General features: G+C 42.0%; 1 protein-coding gene across 4 annotated transcripts; it reads right to left on the bottom strand.

Moving 5' to 3' along the window:
- Positions 1-1,201: 1,201 nt before the first annotated feature.
- On the bottom strand, positions 1,202-17,161 carry ciz1b (cdkn1a interacting zinc finger protein 1b). Of its 4 annotated transcripts, none has more exons than XM_039013114.1 (16): positions 16,434-17,161; positions 11,778-11,925; positions 10,550-10,656; positions 10,259-10,413; positions 9,931-10,042; positions 8,987-9,065; positions 8,699-8,787; positions 8,235-8,317; positions 7,911-8,114; positions 3,842-3,972; positions 3,586-3,682; positions 3,347-3,460; positions 2,908-3,024; positions 2,737-2,815; positions 2,479-2,600; positions 1,202-2,341 (listed from the first exon to the last, which is right to left on the bottom strand). In XM_039013114.1, the coding sequence occupies exons 3-16, from the start codon at positions 10,638-10,640 to the stop codon at positions 1,571-1,573; spliced, it is 2,244 nt and encodes a 747-aa protein (XP_038869042.1). In that variant the 5' UTR covers positions 10,641-10,656; positions 11,778-11,925; positions 16,434-17,161; the 3' UTR covers positions 1,202-1,570. The 4 variants fall into 4 exon arrangements, with proteins under 4 accessions (XP_038869042.1, XP_038869041.1, XP_038869040.1 ...); XM_039013113.1 differs by lacking the exon at positions 11,778-11,925 and having other exon boundaries at positions 16,434-16,537; positions 16,838-17,161; XM_039013112.1 differs by lacking the exon at positions 11,778-11,925 and having other exon boundaries at positions 16,434-16,537; positions 16,842-17,161.
- Between the last annotated feature and the right edge of the window lie 3,208 nt (positions 17,162-20,369).

Raw genomic sequence — 20,369 nt, 5'->3', positions numbered from 1 at the left:
TTGGTTAGTTGGTTAGGAGCCCGTAAAACAGCAGCCATCCCCTCCGGCGCCATTCTCGTTGTACTAAGCTCATAAGGCATTTATAAATTATATTCTTCAAGAATGAATTGGTGTAAATAATCAATTGAAATAACCATTGAACAGCTGTAAATATTGTAGAGATATTGCCCCTTTAATGATCAAAAGAAAATAGTTTTGACCTGAATGGGATTGCATGTGACTGTGATTAGTTCAGAGCTCAAAAGGAGGCAATAGACAACGATATATACATAGACTTGATTGAGATCCAAGGGCAATTTCTTTAACCTCACTAGGGTAGGGGGAAGTATTTTCACCTCCGGATGAAAAGCATGCCCAAAGTAAACTGCCTGCTACTCAGGCCCAGAAGCTAAGATATGCATATTATTAGTAGATTTGGATAGAAAACACTCTAAAGTTTCTAAAACTGTTAAAATAATGTATGCGAGTATAACAGAACTGAAATGGCAGGTGAAAACCTGAGGAAAATCCTACCAGGAAGTGTCATTATTTTGAAATGGCTGTTTTTCCCAATGAAAGCCTGTCCACCATTTAAAGGGATAGGACCCAGATTCCGTTCCCTATGGCTTCCACTAGTTGTGAACAGTCTTTAGACATTGTTTCAGGCTTTTATTCTGAAAAATGAGGGAGAATGACAACTTTGAGTCAGTGGATAGTGGGATGTCCGCAGAGCTGTTTCCTTTCTCGTTTTTCTTTTATATTGACGGCGCTATCGTCCGGTTGAAATATTACCGATTATTTAGGCTAAAAACAACCTGAGGATTGATTATAAACATTGTTTGACATGTTTCTACAAACTTTACCGGTACTCTTTGGAATTTTCGTCTGCCTGTTGTGACCGCATTTGGGCCATTGGAATAATGAACAAAATGGAGGTTTTTGGATATAAAGAGGGAACAAAACTAACATTTATTGTGTAACTGGGAGTCTTGTGCGTGCAACCATACAAAGATCAAAGGTAAGTGATTCATTTTATTGCTATTTCTGACTTTCGTGACTAATCTACTTGGCTGGTAACTGTATGTAATGTTTTGTGTGCTGAGCGCTGTCCTCAGATAATCGCATGGTTTGCTTTCGCCGTAAAGCCTTTTTGAAATCTGACACGGCGGCTGGATTAACAATAAATTAAGCTTTATTTTGATGTATTACACTTGTGATTTCATGAAAGTTAAATATTTATAGTAATTTAATTTGAATTTGGCGCTCTGCAATTTCACCGGATGTTGGCCAGGTGGGACGCTACCGTCCCACACCCCCTAGAGACGTTAAAGAAAACAACATAATATGGCCTCACTCACTGTGATTGGAGATACCTTGCAATACTGTGAATGGTATCACTTAATAAAATAGTAACACAAACTGTATATTCTATTCAAACTAAACTAGGCCTACTTTACTGTAACCAAACAGGATTTGTCTGAAATCGTATATTGGGTGACTCATTCAATCTCTCACACACACCCAATGTGTAGATATCTCATCATTAACGACTTGTGAGGATTAGTTTGTGTTAATTTCCTGGGTTCTGCGCTCATGTTTTTGTGTGGGTTGTCCTTGTGGATTTCGTTTTGGAGGCCATTCTTTTCGATGTGGTCCTTGACTTTCCTGGCATCCTCCCAGCTGACTCCTTTAGTTCCACTTCCTCTCTGTTGACTAGTTCTTTGTCCTCGTCCAGTTCGAGTATATGTGGCATCAACAGTGTGGAGCTCTCCTGCTGCAGATGCTCTCTTTCCAAGAGGCTGCCTCGTGGTGGCTCGCTTGCAGTTTGAGGCATGCTCATGTTTGTGTCCTGCTGCCCTGCAGGAAAAGCAAGAGCACATCCACCTCTGCAGGAACATTTTTCTCCAGTCACAACATGCCCATACTCCTGGAGGCTTGGTTGGGACCTTTGGCAGCTTTGGCATGGAGACAGCTTCACCGTGTTCTCCAATCCACAGCTTGAGCCAGAAGGAGGCTGGGTGGCACAGCAGCACGGCCTATGGACAGCGACTGCGGTATTTGGCAATACAGAGTCTGAGTCCAGCTGTTCTGAGACCTGCTGAGTGGCAGTGGAGATACTGTCCTGCTCTGCCTTGTCCTGAGTAGAGACAACAGGATGCATCTTGATTGTGGTAGAGGAGGTACCACAGAGATGTGTGTTGTTCCTAGCCATGTTGCAGTCTTTTGTACAGTCATTATCCATTTGGATAACCACCTTGTATTCTCTCAGGTCAGGGGAGTCCCCCACTGTTCGGCTGCATGTCCTTGTCTTCTCGGTGTCCTCCGCAGCGGAGCTCTTTTGATTCTTCAAGGCTTTGTACTTCTAATACAGAGACATAAGAGGCAAATGTGAGGAATGAAAAGAGAGCAAGCACTTTGTGGAGGCGATATGTGTCAGTGTCTTGTTGTCAAACGGCAGCAATTACTAAGTATGAATGCCATTGGGTCTATGGCGCATACCTGTAAGTTCTGGAAGTGTATGAGGGACTTGCAGTGAAAGTGCCTGGCCGTGGACTCGAAATAGAAGAACTTATGGCACAGTCTGCAGAGGAAACCAGCCACTGGGACAACAAAGCTTGAACCTGGAGAAAATAATGGAGAGATATATAAATGAGGTGGGAAATAAATAACAATGCTTCGTCTCACTTTGTCCTACAGTTTCGTTTTTTTCAATCCTTTGAGTGGCTGGGTGTGTCATCATAACAACAGCATATTCACCGTATTGTGTTTCGGAATCAAACGCTTCGTAGTCCCCCACATGCTCTAGCGGGACGGCTCTTTGACCGGGCTGCGATCCCTGCAAAAACAGAGTGAGAAATTAAACACTTGGAAAGAAATGTAAATGACGCATGGCAGTTATGTTCCTTGGGAAATTTAGTCCATTAATACCCTGCTATCCTCATCCTTGTGGGTCTCCTCCTCAAAGTCCTCTTCTCCCTCAAAACATCCCACTGCATCCACAGTGATGAGTTCCTCAATAACCTCTGGCTCTCCTTCCTCCCGGAGCTGGGCTCAAAAGGAGGACATGGGGTGAATCAACATTGAGCTAAACAGGTCATGGACGGTGCATTGTGCTTCATGAACGGTGCATTGCTCAGTGAGGGACAAATCCCAACTGTCTAATTTTCACTTGGTAATGCATTGAAATGTTGACTGAAGTGGCTAGTAGCCAAACGAGACTAGTCAATAGTCATAGATGATAAACAAGGACAAATGCCCCAAACCAAAAATTAAAGGTCCATGGATGACAATGAGAAATTCTACAATATTTGCTATTTCATAAACACACATTATTATGCACTACTGTTGTTTATTCACATGCACACACCTCCTCCACCTTCTGCTTGTGTTCTCGGGACTTCATGTGCTCCACAAACTTCCGTGGCGTCCTGAACTGGCGATTGCAGACGGTGCAGAAGGGACGTGAGGACTGCTTTGATAGCTTAGAAACCAGAGGGAAGAAAATGTTAACAATGTTATGTCTCTACCCGCTTCCATTATCCACAAAGCCCATTTGGTCTATTTACTCTCCCCAACCTTAGTGCTTCTCTCTGACGTCACCTTTACCTTGTGCTCCTTGGTTCTCCGGTGCTCGATGAGTTCGCCGGTAAAGTGTGTTTGGCAGGTTGCACACCAGCGCTGCACCCCTGCTGGCTTTTTGCCCCTGGAATATAGCCAAACAGAATTTGAAATCCACCCTGTTGTATTTGCCAGGCTGCCTGACTACTGCCAGCCCCCGTGTCTCAGTCTCACCAACACTGATAGCGGATTGTGATGATAGAGAAGTGTAGTGAGTAATATGGTAATAGAGTTTGCCCCTTACCCAGCTTTGTGTGTGCCCTGTAGGGAGTCGCCGACCCGTGGTAATAGATTGACCAGACAGGCATTGCTCACTTGCTGAATCTCCATCATACGCTGTTGATGTTCCAATCCGTTCATATGGTTCTGGAAATTCTGCAGGCAGGTAAGGGGCAGACAGACAAAATTCATTTGAGGGGTGGAAAGACCATTCATTTCACAGCAAGAGCATCTATACTTACATACAGTAGTAATTTTGTCAACAATAACTATGACAAAAAATACTCATTAACAACCTATTTTTCCTGACTAAAACTATAACGAGACTCCCTGGAAAAAACTATAACAAATTGCTTTTCATTTTAGTTGACGAGACGAGAATTCCACGTGAGACTAATAGAAATATAATATGAAATGAAGCTCCTTTTCATCTGTTTTGTCCAATCCTAAGCATGCATGCAGACTTTAAAAGCTATCCTCTCATTGGCAGAATTGACATATTTTAGTTGCATGGTCTGATTGAGCTGATATGCCTGGCTCTCCCACACACTCCCAAATGGTCACTTCAGTCACTCGTCAATTTTTTTAACTGATGCAAAGACTGGACACTTGACTTGTAAATAACCTCAACTAGAAACAATGTTTGCTCTCTTACTTTCATGTAGGCCATTTTTGATATGATCACATATGAAGCTCTATTTTCCCTTTGAGCATCTGTTATTCATTCATCGGTGTTGCTGCTCTCACGCCATGGTCCGCAAATACGAGTTGCGGTAGCTTTTTTCCTATGAGAATTTGTTGAATATTAGGAGTATAGTAACACTTCTGTCATTTTTGTAAAGCTCAAATTCTCCCATTTCAAGGAAACCCCTTATTTGCCCCATTGATGGTTATGATAGGAAGAAAATCAGAACTGTAAATTGTTTAACCTGTAGCCAATGCTTTATAGCCTATATGGTTAACTATGGCTGGCATTGGTTACGGTCTCCAACAATATCAATGTTGAGAATTGGATGAGAAGCATCGATGAACAGCTATTTTCAGGTCTCTCCAGAGATGTTCGATCGGGTTAAAGTCCAGGCTCTGGCTGGGGCACTCAAGGACATTCAGAGACTTGTCCAGAAGTCACTCCTGCATTGTTTTGGCTGTGTGCTTAGGGTCATTGTCCTGTTGAGGTCCTGAGCGCTCTGGAGAAGGTTTTCATCAAGGATCTCTCTGTACTTTGCTCCGTTCATATTTCCCTTGATGCTAAAAAACATCCCCACTACATGATATTGTCATCCCCATGCTTCACAGTAGGGATGGTGCCAGGTTTCCTCCAGACGTGACGCTTGGCATTCAGGCCAAAGAGTTCAATCTTGGTTTCATCAGACCAGACAATCTTGTTTCTCATGGTCAGAGTCCTTTAGGGGACTTTTGGCAAACTCCAAGCGGGTTGTCATGTGCCTTTAACCTCTCTGGTATAAGTGGGAAGGTAGCGTCCCACCTCAACAACAGCAAGTGAAATTGCAGGGCGCCAAATTTAAAGCAACAGAAATCCCATAATTAAAATTCCTCAAACAGACAAGTATTATACACCATTTTAAAGATAAACGTCTTGTAAATCCAACCACAGTGTCCGATTTCAAAAAGGCTTTACGGCGAAAGCACACCACGCGATTATGTTAGGTCAGCGCCTAGTCACAGAAAACCATACAGCCATTTTCCAGCCAAGGAGAGGGCTCACAAGTCAAAAATAGCGATTCAATTATTCACTACCCTTTGATCTTCATCAGATGGCACTCACAGGACTTCATGTTACACAATAAATGTGTTTTGTTCGATAGTTAATCTTTATGTCCAAAAACCTCAGTTGAAATTGGCGCGTTATGTACAGTAATCATTGTCTCAAACAAGCATCCAGTGAAATTTCAGAGAGCCACATCAAATTACAGAAATTCTCATCATAAACATTGATGAAAAATACAAGTTTTATACATAGGATTAAAGATAAACGTCTTGTTAATCCAGCCGCTGTGTCAGATTTCAAAAAGGCTTTACAGCGAAAGCACACCACGCGATTATGTTAGGTCAGCGCCTAGCCACAGAAAACCATACAGCCATTTTCCAACCAAGGAGAGGTGTCACAAAAGTCAGAAATAGCGTTAAAATTAATCACTTACCTTTGATGATCTTCATCTGGTGGCACTCCCAGGTCTCCATGTTAGACAAATGTTTGTTTTGTTCGATAATGTCCCTCTATGTCCAAAAACCTCAGTTTTGTTGGTGCGTTTAGTTTAGTAATCCAAAGGCACAATGCGTGCTCTCAACATCCAGTCAAAAAAGTACAATAAAAATTAATAGAAACATGTCAAACGATGTTTAAAATCAATCCTCAGGTTGTTTTTGTCATAAATAATAAATAATATTTCAAACAGACAAAAGCTTCGTCAATAGAAAAGGAGAAACAAGAAAGGCTCGCTCCCGATCACACGCTGGGCTCATGTCTGGAAATTTCCACTGTCCACTCATTGAAAGTGCTGTATCTCCCTCATTTTTCAGAGTAAAAGCCTGAAACAATGCCTGAAGACTGGCCGCACGTAGAAGAAGCCATAGATAGTGAACTGGGTCCTAAGTCTTTGTATGGTGGATAGGCTTTCAATGGAAAAACAGCCTTTCAAAAATAATAGTACTTCCTGGATGGATTTTCCTCAGGTTTTCGCCTGCCATATCAGTTCTGTTATACTCACATACATTATTTTAACAGTTTTGGAAAAATGTAGTGTTTTTTCTATCCAAATCTACTAATTATATGCATATCCTAGCTTCTGGGCCTGAGTAGCAGGCAGTTTAATTTGGGCACGCTTTTCATCCAAAATTCCGAATGCTGCCCCCTACCCTAGTGAAGTTAACTGAGAAATGGCTTACGTCTGGCCACTCTACCATAAAGGCCTGATTGGTGGTGTACTGCAGAGATGGTTGTCCTTCTGGAAGGTTCTCCCATCTCCACAAAGGAACTCTGGAGCTCTGTCAGAGTGACCATCGGGGTCAGGGAGGTGATCAAGAACAAGGCCCTTCTCCCCCGATTGCTCAGTTTGGCTGGGCGCCCAGTTCTAGTGAGAGTCTTGTAACACAATAGCTATGTCAGAGACTTTTAAACTGTGGGACCTTATATAGACAGGTGTGTGCCTTTCCAAATCATGTCCAATCAATTGAATTTACCACAGGTGGACTCCAATTAAGTTGTAGAAACATCTCAAGGATGATCAACGGAAACAGGATGCACCTGAGCTCAATTTCGAGTCTCATAGCAAAGGGTCTGAATACTTACGTAAATAATATATTTTTATTTGTAATAAATTGGCAAACATTTCTAAAAACCTGTTTTCACTTTGTCATTATGGGGTATTGTGTGTAGATTGAGGAAATGTTTTTATTTAGACCATTTTAGAATGAGGCTGTAACGTAACAAAATTTGGAAAATGGAAAGGGGTCTGAATGCTTTCTGAAATCATTGTTTATATATATATATATATATATTTATACAAAACTGTGTTCTATTGTGTGACGCTGCAAAAAAAGTAGTATTATTTCAATTCTATAGTTGGATGTACACAGGTGCATCACTTTCAGAATGTGAGAAAGCCTAACATTCTGCTTTCCTAGGTTCAAAGGAACTAACAAGCATGACATTGACAGTCCATTCCCCAAGCAGCTGTTTGGTTTTATAGTGATGGGTCCTGACATCTAAACTTGAAATATGAGCCAAGGGCTTGGAATCTTACTAAGTAACGGAAAGGCAATCACATGGTTGCAGTCACTGAAGAGTGGAGCTGTGGATTAGTGAGGAACGGGGGCCAAGGTCAGGTCAAGGGAGAAGGAACCGTTTATTACCCACATCACTTAACTTCCTGCCTAGCAATAAAGATGTCATGTTTAGAGGGAAGGAGGAGAATTGTGCTGGTGGGAACATGTCTGTCTGTTCAGCTGTCTGACTCATTGCGTGAATAAAACTTGGTTTGAGCTTTTCATAGTTGTCCGTCAGGTTTTAAATAACAGGGTAAAAACTAACAATAGTACTTGTGCTAGCTTTACGTGTGTGGCTTTGTCCTCACCTGCTGGTTGTGGTAGGGGTTGCTGCAGATGTAGCAGTAGTGGCTGTCAGTCGCAGCTCCACTGTCCTCACCTTGTCCCTCTACACCACAGGGGGTCCCCGTGGCTGTTGCTGCAGCCAACTCCTCTAGGCCTGTGCTGAATGCCCGGCTCTCGCTGCTCTGCTGGATGGTGACTTTCAGGGATGTGCCTACCCCCAGAACATGCTTTAGCCCAACACACAGGACAACATCCAGTGTCAGCACAGACAACACTCGCAGATGGAAAAACATTTTTTTTTTTGAAAATCAGGTTTACGAAATTAAATTCCTTTAGTGTCCACCTACGTCAGCTGTTATACTTTCTTCGCAACATTCCTCCGCCACTTCAATGGAAGTGCTTCCTCCTCTATACTCGAGAGCAGAGATATCTATCGAAAAGCAAAATATATTGTGCGCTAAAACAACAATGGATGAATTAAAACAAAAGCTGGACCTGCAGGATACATATAAAAAAATAAACAATATATAAGGGCAATGGTTTAGCTGTAAGCAGAGCTATATTCACTAGAAATCAAATGGAAGCAAACAGCCGAAGGGACTATGCTGAACTTGTCCAATTACAAACACTTGTTTTCATTGCTAATTTTTTCTGTTGCTAAGAGTTTGGCAACAGTGTGCACTAATAAATACACCCCTGATGACCTAGTTCATGTCAGTTGCAAATATCTATACCATTGATATGATTCCTATTTCATTACAACAGCAATGTGTCAGAATCAAGAGTGACATAAAAACTTCAAAACACACACCTACAGGCTGAGATACATCTGTTGACATTTTTTTATCATACTTCTGGACTGCCTCTTGTCCAATTTGTATATTCACAGGCTCTTCTGACCTGTGAATAAGACCGGTCCAGAAAATAAAAAGATTATAAATTTTTTTTTTTTAAAAGGTTTAAATTTAATGTAGCTGTGGTGGTAGGCAGAATAACTGGGCTGTGTTCAGTAGGTAGACAACAGAGTGACAGACTTTTGTTTTCCATGGCAAAACATTGTGCGGTGAGCCCTACTGAACAACTCCTGTTAGATACTTACCCATTCATCTTCTGCTTCTTCATCTCAGGCACCTGTTGCTTTGCAAAGAATTGTCCAACTGATTCCGCTTCCTGCATCTCTGTAAAACAAGGATAACACATACCCAGATCATAACAAATTGAAATGGGCATATCAAGACACTTTAAATTGTTGGGTTCTGACTTATAAACTTGAACGTTTACATTCTAGCAGAACATGTTATTGTTAGACATCAGGTATCTTATGATAATGAGAAGGGCCACAGTCTGGCTTCAGTTGTTGTAATTTGAAATACTTGCTACACCAGAAGTGAATGATTATACGTAAAATTAACAAATATGGTGGAATCAATTATGGTTGAATATGAGCCAGGGGCTTGGAATGTTACTAAGTAAGGGAAAAGGCAATCACATGGTTGCGGTCACTGATAAGGGTGGAGAGCTGTGGATTAGTGAGGAATGGGGGCCACGGTCAGGTCAGGTCACATTAAGGGAGAAGGAACAGTTTATTACCCACATCACTTTACATCTTTATTGCTAGGCAGAAAGTTATGTTTAGAGGGAAGGAGGAGACTGCACCTAAATTGGGGTATATACACTTGCGCTGGTGGGAACATGTCTTTGTCTGTTCAGCTGTCTGACCCATTGCGTGAATAAACTTGGTTTGAGCTTTTCATAGTTGTCCGTCAGGTTTTAAATAATAGGGTAAAAACGAACAAAATCAAGTGCCATCTTTCTTCATGACACCAAAAGTACTTCTATATTCAATTTATTTGTTTAGGTAACAGTATCTAATGTGGTACTTTACTTTTGACAACCCAGACCACCATTTTCTTTGTTCACACACAGAAGATTGACTGTCAAACATGGATTTTTATTGTTACTTTCTCATGGGTGTGGTTGCCAGGTTAGCTAAGAGGGTTTACAGAGTCGGGTGTATAAGTGAGATAAGACCATGGGACTCACCTGTATTGGTAGTCCTATCATCCCTCTCCCCGGGCCCCTCTGCACTACTGGAGCTCAGCTGGCCCCCAGCACTTCCTGTCTGTTCCTTCTTCCTCTTCCTAACACTAATGTCCTGTTTGGACACAAACACAACAAAACACCACACATCATTAAATCATTAGTCAATAGTTTACACTCACAGATCATTTTAGGATGTGCAGTTGCTCCATGTTAATTTAAGTACAGAAGATAATACTGTAGTAGTAGTACTGTAGATGTAGCCTATACTGTAGGGGTCCTGCCCAGAAAGGTTCTCAGATTCTGAGTGGTAGAAGAAGAGATGATGAACCTTGTTTAAAAAGTGTGTAAGGGAATGATTGGGTCCTGATGAGGACAATCCCACTTGGGGGATTGGAGCTGGTCCAAGGAGAGATTGCCTTGTCCCCTCTGACAAAAATGAAGTAAAGGGTAGCCCACTACCCATGGCCAAGCCTCGCATGTTACCTATAGATAGAGGAAGACATTGTATGTACTTGGAGGATAATTCCTTTTCCCTATAACATCCACAGCATTATGACTCTTCTATATGCTACTAAAAATATCAACCACCTTCCTGTGCGAGAAGAGAAGACAGACTTACCTCGCATCGGTTGTTGCATGAGCAGTGCCCCTTGCAGCATGGGGTTGGTGGCAAGGAGAGAGGCCCGGGGAACTGGGCAGAGGTAGATCATGCTAGGTGGTGGTGGTCTGATTGACATCAAAATTAGAAAATTAGACAAAAATGTGGATAAGGTGCTTCTGAATTTATTACTAGGTTCAGTATCTGAGGAATGCTCAAATCCGTTCTCTTATATCAATCGGAGTTGAGTATCGATAACCGGTTACTAGCAAATCGTGTGACAACATTGAGTCACCAACAGTCAGAGCCCAATATTGGAATCAAGGAGCCTGACGTTGATCCTTAGTCCAAGGACCTTACATGTTCTGTTTAAAGGGCAAATTGGCTCTGGATGCCAAAACAGCCAAATACTCCATCTAAACGTGAATTGGTTGTCAATTGCGGTATGGTTTTAGAAGCATAAATCCCTCTACTTTAAGATAACGTCACAAATGCAAAATACACACTTACTGTACAACGTTTTACCACACAGTTGCAGCCGACAATTTTTCAGTGACAACATGTTTGTTGGGTCAGTCTTCTGTTTCCCCCCAGAGTTTTTAGAGATGCAGATAGGGGCAACAGTAATTTAATTAGCACAGGTAGTCAAATCAAATTGCATTGGTCACATGGTTAGCAGATGTTAATGCGAGTGTAGCGAAATGCTTCTAGTTCCGACAGTGCAGTAATATCTATCAAGTAATCTAACAATTCCCCAATAACTACCAAATACACACACATCTAAAGGGATGGAATAAGAATACGTACATATAAATATATGGATGAGCGATGGCCGAGCGGCATGGGCAAGATGCAAGAGATGGTATAAGATACAGTATTTACATATGAGATGAGTAATGTAAGATATGTAAACATTATTAAAGTGGCATTGTTTAAAGTGACTAGTGATCCATTTATTAAAGAGGCCAATGATTTGAGTCTATGTAGGCAGCAGCCCCTTGAGTTAGTGATTGCTGTTTAGCATTCTGAAGGCCTTGAGATAACCAGCTGGGACCGAGACAGCTTCTTTCTTTTTGTAGTCTGTAATTGCCTGTAGACCCTCAGTCCTCTTTCCATGTTTAAATGCAGTGGTTCACGCTTTCAGTTTTGCGCGAATGCCTCCATCCATCCATGGTTTTTGGTTAGGGTAGGTTTTGATAGTCACAGTAGGTAAAGTATCTCCAATGTACTTTCTTATAAACTCACTCACCAAGTCAGTGTATAGATCGATGTTATTCTGAGGCTGCCCGGAACATTTCCAGTCCACGTGATCAAAACAATCTTGAAGCGTGGATTCTGATTGGTCAGACCAGCGTTGAATGGTTCTAGTCACGGGTACATCCCGTTTGAGTTTCTGCCTATAGGACGGTAGAAGCAAGATGAAGTCATGGTCGGATTTGCCGAAGGGAGGGCGGGGGAGGGCCTTGTATGCATAGCGGAAGTTGGAGTAGCAATGGCCCAGTGTATTGCCCGCGAGGGTGCTGCAATCAATATGCTGATAAACTTGACAACAAGGCTACCTAAATTCTGCTTTGTTAAAATCCCCAGCTACAATAAATGCAGCCTCAGGATATATGGTTTTCAGTTTACATAGAGTCCAGTGAAGTTCCGTGATGGCCGTCGTGGTATCTGCTTGAGGGGGTATATACACAGCTGTGTATAACTGACGCGAATTCTCTTGGGAGATAATATGGTCGTCGTTTGATTGCAAGGAATTCTAGGTCAGGTGAACAGAAGGACTTGAGTTCCTGTATGTTGTTATGATTACACCATGAGTCGTTAATCATGAAACATACAACCCCGCCCTTCTTCCCAGAAAGATGTTCATTTCTGTCGGCGCGATACATGAAGAAACCCAGTGGCTGTACCGACTTCGACGACATATCCCGAGAGAGCCATTTTTGAAAAAAGCAAGTAGCCTAAACAGCTACCCTGGGGAATTCCTGATTTTAACTGGATTAAATTTGAGAGGTTTCCATTAAAGAACACCCTCTGTGTTCTGTTAGACAAGTAAGTCTTTATCCACATTATAGCAGGGGATGTAAAGCCATAACACATACATTTTTCCAGCAGCAGACTATGATCAATAATGTCAAAAGCTGCACTGAAGTCTAACAAGACAGCCCCCACAATCATTTTATCATCAATTTCCTTCAGCCAATCATCAGTCATTTCTGTAAGAGCTGTGCTTGTTGAGTGTCCTTCCCTATAAGCATGCTGAAATTCTGTTGCCCATTTTTTTACTGTAAAATAGCATTGTATCTGGTCAAACCCAATTTTTTCCAGAAGTTTACTAAGGGTTGGTAACAGGCAGATTGGTCAGCTATTTGAGCCAGTAAAGGGGGCTTTACTATTCTTGGGTAGCAGAATGACTTTAGCTTCCATCCAGGCCCGAGGGCGCACACTCTCTAGTAGGCTTAAATTGAAGATGTGGCAAATAGGAGTGGTAATATCGTCTGCTATTATCCTCCAGATTGTCAGACCCTGGGAGCATGTCATTATTGATGTCATTATTGATAGACAACAATAACTTTTGACTTCTTCCACACTGACTTTACGGAATTCAAAAAGTACAAAATCTTTTCTTTCATAATTTGGTCCAATATACTTGAACATGTGTTGTCAGCATTTGTTGCTGGCATGTCATCCCTACGTTTAATTACTTTTTCATTGGCAAGATAAGCAAAGTAGTTTGCAATATCAGTGGACTTTGTGATGAATGAGCCATCTGATTCAATGAATGAAGGAGCCAAGTTGTTTTTCCCCCCCCAATAGTTAATTTAAGGAGCCCCAAAGCTTTTTACTATCATTCTTTATATAATTTCATTGTTTAAAAGTGTAGTTTAATTTAGTTTATGATTTCTTAATTTGCCAGACTTAATTGCCATACCGTTTGCCTCATCCCTCTCAACCATACAATTTTTAAATCCTAATCAATCCAAGGGGATTTAACAGTTTTTACAGTCATTTTCTTAATGGGTGCGGGCTTATTAGAACTGGAGTAAGCAATTTCATAAATGTGTCAAGTGCAGCATCTGGTTGCTCCTCATTACACACCACAGACCAGCAAATATTCTTTACATCATCAACATATGAATCACTACAAAACATATTCTATGACCTCTTATACACTATATTAGGCCCAACCTTAGGAACTTTGGTTTTCCTAGATATGGCTATCATATTGTGAACACTACATCCTATGGATTTGGATACTGCTGCAAATATCTGCAGCATTAGTAAAGATGTGATCAATACATGCTAATGATTTAATTCCTGTGCTGTATGTAACTACCCTGGTAGGTTGACTGACAACCTGATCCAGGTTGCAGGCACTGGTTACAGTTTGAAGTATTTTCCTGAGTGGGCAACTTTATGATAGCCAGTCAATATTTAAAATCACCCAGAAAATATACAGTTGAAGTCAGAAGTTTATATACTCCTTAGCCAAATAGATTTAAACTCAGTTTTTCACAATTCCTGACATTTAATCCTAGTAAAAATTCCCTGTTTTAGGTCAGTTAGGATCACCACTTTATTTTAAGAATGTGAAATGTCAGAATAATAGTACAGTGATTTATTTCAGCTTTTATTTCTTTCATCACATTCCCAGTGGGTCATACATTTACATACACTCAATTAGTATTTGGTAGCATTGCCTTTAAATTGCTTAACTTTGGTCAAACGTTTCAGGTAGCCTTCCACAAGCTTCCCACAATAAGTTGGGTGAATTTTGGCCCATTCCTCCTGGCAGAGCTGGTGTAACTGAGTCAGGTTTGTAGGCCTCCTTGCTCGCACACGCTTTTTCAGTTCTGCCCACAAATTTTCTGTAGGGTTGAGGTCAGGTCTTTGATGGCAACTCCAGTACCTTGACTTTGTTGTCCTTAAGCCATTTTGACACAACTTTGGAAGTATGCTTGGGGTCATTGTCCATTTGGAAGAACCATTTGCGACCAAGCTTAACTTCCCGACTGATCTCTTGAGATGTTGCTTCAATATATCCACATAAATTTCCTGCCTCATGATGCCATCTATTTTGTGAAGTGCACCGGTCCCTCCTGCAGCAAAGCACCCCCAAAACATGATGCTGCCACCCCTGTGCTTCACGGTTGGGATGGTGCTCTTCGGCTTGCAAGCCTCCCCCTTTTTCCTCCAAACATAACAATGCTGAACGGCCTTTCAGGTTGGGTCGATATAGGACTCGTTTTACTGTGGATATAGATACTTTTGTACCCGTTTCATCCAGCATCTTCACAAGGTCCTTTGCTGTTGTTCTGGGATTGATTTGCACTTTTCACTTTTTTTTCCCTGAGGTCTTGACTGATTTCTTTTGATTTTCCCATGATGTCAAGGAAAGAGGCACCGAGTTTGAAGGTAGGCCTTGAAATACATCCACAGCTACACCTCCAATTGACTCAAATGATTTCAATTAGCCCATCAGAAGCTTCTAAAGCCATGACATACTTTTCTGGAATTGTCCATGCTGTTTAAAGGCACAGTCAACTTAGTGTATGTAAACTTCAGACCCACTGGAATTGTGATAGTGAATTATAAGTGAAATAATCTGTCTGTAAACAATTGTTGGGAAAATTACTTGTGTCATACACAAGTAGATGTCCTAACCGACTTGCCAAAACTATAGTTTGTTAACAAGACATTTGTGGAGTTGTTGAAAAACTAGTTTTAATGACTCCAACCTAACTGTATCTAAACTTCCGACTTCAACTGTACACCTCTGTTGATCACATACATACATCACATACATTATCAAGCATTTCACACATATTATCCAGACACTGACTGTTAGCACTTGGTGGTCTATAGCAGCTTCCACAAAAATGGGCTTAGGTGAGGCAGCTGAACCTGTAGCCATATTACTTCAACAGTATTTAACATTAGATCGTCTCTAAGCTTTACAGGAATGTGGTTCTGAATATAGACCGCAACTTCTGTTTCCAGAAGGTGTCAAAGTTATCAATAAAAGTGACTCCAGCAGAGCTACAGTAGTCTTTTAGCCAGATGTGTAATGCCAGCAGTCTGCTGAATCTTTCACACCTGCGTCCCAAAGATGGTACTGGACCTGAAATTGGCCGTTCTTTGGAGTCTTTTAATTCTAAAATCACTTCTGTTAGTCTCTTTCTCACCCGCTCCTGTCTGTTAGTCTCCCTCCCGTTAGTCTCTCTCTCCCCTCCCTCCCGTTAGTCAGTCTCCCTCTGCCCCTCCCTTTCTGTTAGTCTCCCCCTCTCCCTCCTGTTAATCTCTCTCCTCCCTCCTGTTACTCTCTCACCCTCTCCTCCTGTTAGTCTCCCTCCTCCCTGTTAGTCTCCCACCTCCCCCATGTTAGGCTCTCTCTCACCCTCTCCCGTCTGTTAGTCTCCCTCCCTCCCCGCTTGTTAGTCTCCCACCATCCTGTTAGGCCCTCTGCCCCTCCCCCATGTTATAGTCTCCCTCTCCCCCCTGTTAGTCTCTCTCCGTCTCTCCCTGTGCCAATATATCCTCCAAACACCAGCTTCTCTGGCATTATCACTTAAATAATGCATTGCTACCAGCGAAGCTGGCATTGTGATGCAGAACAATGGGCTGGGGAATATAACTTTCAGAAGGCGAGTGGGTGCCATGATGCTCAATAGAACTAATAGGAGCTGGCAGGGTGAAAAATACCCTGAAATAAGGTCTGTTTTTTTTCACGATTACTTCAAAACTACAGCAAGCAGTTGGGACATACAGCAAATATTAGGAAACTGGGCTCCATGGCGGATGTAATTAACACATTTTTATCAGAAATAAAAACGTTAAAAATGTAATGTGTCCCAATTATCTAGGTTCAGTGGGATTGATAGAGAGCACCCATGCAGGAATGTCTTACCGGTTCATCTGGTGCTGATGTGGAAGTTGGGATGGCATGAGTTGGGTTGTTTGCAGCTGCTGCCGTTGTTGGAGATGTTGTTGCAGCTGCCAAATACGTTGCTGCTGTTGGAGGTGTTGTTAATGACCGAACATATTACTAGCTAACTAACGTTACATAACTAGCTACTAACCTTTACGAAGTAGCTAGCTAACAGCAAATATGGTTGGCTACATATGTGCTTGTCTAATAAACGGTACAGCTGACATAGTAATTTAGTTTGTCTAGATAACGTTAGCTAACTTTACCACGCTAGACAAATAGTACAGCTAAACTGGCTAGCTAACTATGAAGCATAGCTTCCGTTAGCAAGCTGAAAGTATGAAATTAACAAGAAATGAGCTGTAGCTGTGCATTTACAATACCTACTTCCGTGGCACATATATTTAGGTGGTTTAAAAGACAGTAGCTACTGTTATCACTTTCAAAACTTGTTTGTTGGCTATGTACACAAGCTCCAGTTCAGAAATACTATATCAGCGTCTCGTCAGCAACACTAAAAAAGTACTTCCGTATCAGGGGAATTTCGGAAATGTTCTAATTAAAAGTCCCGCATGTAAGAATCCCCTAGAGTCGATTGATATACTGGTGCGTCAATCTAAATTATATAACAACAACAAAAATCCACATCAAAATTCGTCAGTTTGTGTTTTGCATTGGATGCGTCTCAATTACTGCCTCCTCCAGTGTCGCACTTCCGCATCTGCGGTGAACGCACAGGAGAAGTTCTTTGGTGAAAGGTGGCAGAAGCTAGAGAAAGAATAATGAGACAGATAAGCATCCGGTTGGCGTTTCCACTGAGAGAAAGCCCACTAACGCGCAGAGGGAGAAGATGAACGGGATGGATTTGGCCGAAATTCTGCAATATTTCTAATAAATTAAACATATGATCTCGATACAGTTTTCTGTTACCAAAGGTAGCATCTGTTATGAACAGAGTGGACTACGTTTTGTAGACTTTACTCTTTGCAAAAGTTTTTTATAATATGTCTGTTTAGGAGTGCAAATGTCAATTGAGTTATTGCATACGTGAACTTCACTGAGTAGGCGTTCCCAAACGGAAATATGCATATGTTTACTAGAACGCGCCAATAGGATATCGCTAGCGCGTGCTTGGCTCTACCGGGCCCCTTGCTTGTTCTGCCCACTATGACTCATGTGTTCCCATTGGAAACGACGAGCTGTGATCTTTCTTAGTTTAGTGATACAAATATTTGCTAGAGCAGTGTTCTTCTTTGATGTTTATTGGCAGACTATACTCATAAGGTGTATTGCTGCCACCTACTGTATGGAGTACTAAATAATACCCCAAAAACAATATGTTTTGGATGAACAAATTCATACTAATTACCAAAAACCAAAAACACTAACCAAATTCACGCTACTACCCTGAATGTTTTTTTAGTTTAAAAAAATATATAAACTGTACAATTCATATCCCTACACAGGCTTAGGAACATCTCCATTCAGTACTCCCTATAACATTTCAGCTGTAAAGACCTGGTGATCCAGAAATCTATTTTCTGCATTCACAATGATGTCTAGCTTCTTTGATTTTTTTTTTGTTTGACTAGTGCAATTGATCACTTGCACTATAAACACAACAAAGCCCACCTTCTTCACTATTAGTGTCGGGCTCCTTCTCCTGCATGTCATTCGCTGCAGACTGTGGGACATCCACTACCATCTTCTCTCTACACACTCCTTCAGCTATTTTCACTGCCTCCACATAGGAGACCTGCTGGATGGCCCTGATCCTAGCTACTGCGACCTCCTTCATTTGTATAGGGCACTCCGGGACCTTCCCATCACATTTACAACAATATGCTTCACCGGACTCTTAAACTACTACATATTTATTCCTTCGACAAACACTTGCCACATGTCCAAACTTTTTACAATTATAGGACTGCAGCGGCTTCTGCACTTCTCACCGCATATCTCACATACCCAAGTTTTGCATAAGTTGGGAGAACCACTTCATCAAACAATAGGCTTTGCTCCCTCTTTCTGTCTATCATTTGATTCAAGCAACGTGCATCTACCACTCCAACGAGACACCAGAGATGACACCTTTAACCGGTGCCCGACTCTAAAAATCATAGCTTTCCACATCAAACGTCGACGTCTTGTTGAGCCACAGAGCTCTCTCCTTTTGATAGACACAAAATCAGCATCACCGCTCCTGGTCACTCTGACTGATTCCACTTTACCCAATTCATTCTTCACCGTCTTCGAGACTGCAAACGGGTCACTCAAAAAAAACGCACTCCAATCGCACTCCAACCATGAACCATAAACTACTGTTCACTTCTTCACCATCATCCACTCATTCTCACCAACTGTACTCACGCCAAAAGAATCACACAATACTTCCTCTTCCACCATTGCTCCTCCAGTCATCCCCAGGACTCCCTCGCTCTTTGCTGTGAAAGATGCAAGAGTTTTTGTTCTCAAAGTAGCACCCATATTGTTCGCGTTCCAGCACAGTTGTTGAGGTTTTGCTTGCCTGAGGTAGAGTATCTCATGATAAGCTGTAGGCCACACTATCTACCTAGAGAGTTTATATCTGTATTTTTTGTAGCTGTCTACATACCACCACAGACCGATGCTGGCACTAAGACCACACTCAATGAGCTGTATACCGCCATAAGCAAACAGGAAAATGTTCATCCGGGGACTTTAATGCAGGGAAACTTAAAATAGTTTTATGTAATTTCTATCAGCATGTTACATGTGCATCCAGAGGGATATAAACTCTTGACCACCTTTACTCCACACACAGAGACGTGTACAAAGCTCTCCCTCACCCTACATTTGGCAAATCTGACCATAATTCTATCCTCCTGATTCCTGCTTACAAGCAATGATGAAATCAGGAAGCACCAGTGACTCGGTCTATAAAAAAGTGGTCAGATGAAGCAGATCCTAAACTACACGACTGTTTTGCTATCATAGACTGGAACATGTTCCGGGATTCTTCCGATGGCATTAAGGAGTACACCACATCAGCACTGACTTCAACAATGAGTGCATCTATGACATCGTCACAACAGTGACTGTGTGTACACACCCCAACGGGGAGCCATGGATTACAGGCAACATACGCACTGAGCTAAAGGTTGGAGCCACCGCTTTCAAGGAGCAGGACTCTAACCCGGAAGCTTATAAGAAATCCCCGTATGCCCTCCGACGAACCAGCGTCAATACAGGACTAAGATAGAATCGTACTACACCGGCTCCGATGCTCGTCGGATGTGGCAGGACTTGCAAACTATTACAGACTACAAAGGGAAGCACAGCCAAGAGCTGCCCAGTGACAAGAGCCTACTAGACGAGCTAAATAACTTCTATGCTCGCATCGAGGCAAGTAACACTGAAACATGCATGAGAGCATCAGCTGTTCCGGGCGACTGGGTGATCACACTCTCCTCAGCCAATGTGAGTAACACCTTTAAACAGGTCAACATTCACAAGGCCGCAAGGCCAGATGGATTACCAGGATGTGTACTCCGAGCATGCGCTGACCAACTGGCAAGTGTCTTCACTGACATTTTCAACCTCTCCCTGTCTGTAATACCAACATGTTTCAAGCAGACCACCATAGTCCCTGTGCCCAAGAACACTTAGGTAAACTGCCTAAATGATTACCAACCGGTAGCACTCACGTCTGTAGCCATGAAGCGCTTTGGAAGGCTGATCATGGCTCACATCAACACCATTATCCCAGAAACCCTAAACCCACTCCAATTTGCATACCGCCCTAACAGATCCACAGATGATGCAATCTCTATCGCACTCCACACTGCCCTTTCATACCTGGACAAAAGGAACACCTATGTGAGAATGCTATTCATTGACTACAGCTCAGCTTTCAACAGCATAGTGCCCTCAAAT

This window comes from Salvelinus namaycush, chromosome 18, assembly GCF_016432855.1.
Source record: "Salvelinus namaycush isolate Seneca chromosome 18, SaNama_1.0, whole genome shotgun sequence".
NCBI classification, from domain to species: Eukaryota; Metazoa; Chordata; class Actinopteri; order Salmoniformes; family Salmonidae; genus Salvelinus; species Salvelinus namaycush.
Note: the sequence above shows the minus strand (reverse complement) of the source record. Positions and strands in the feature narration are given on the sequence as shown.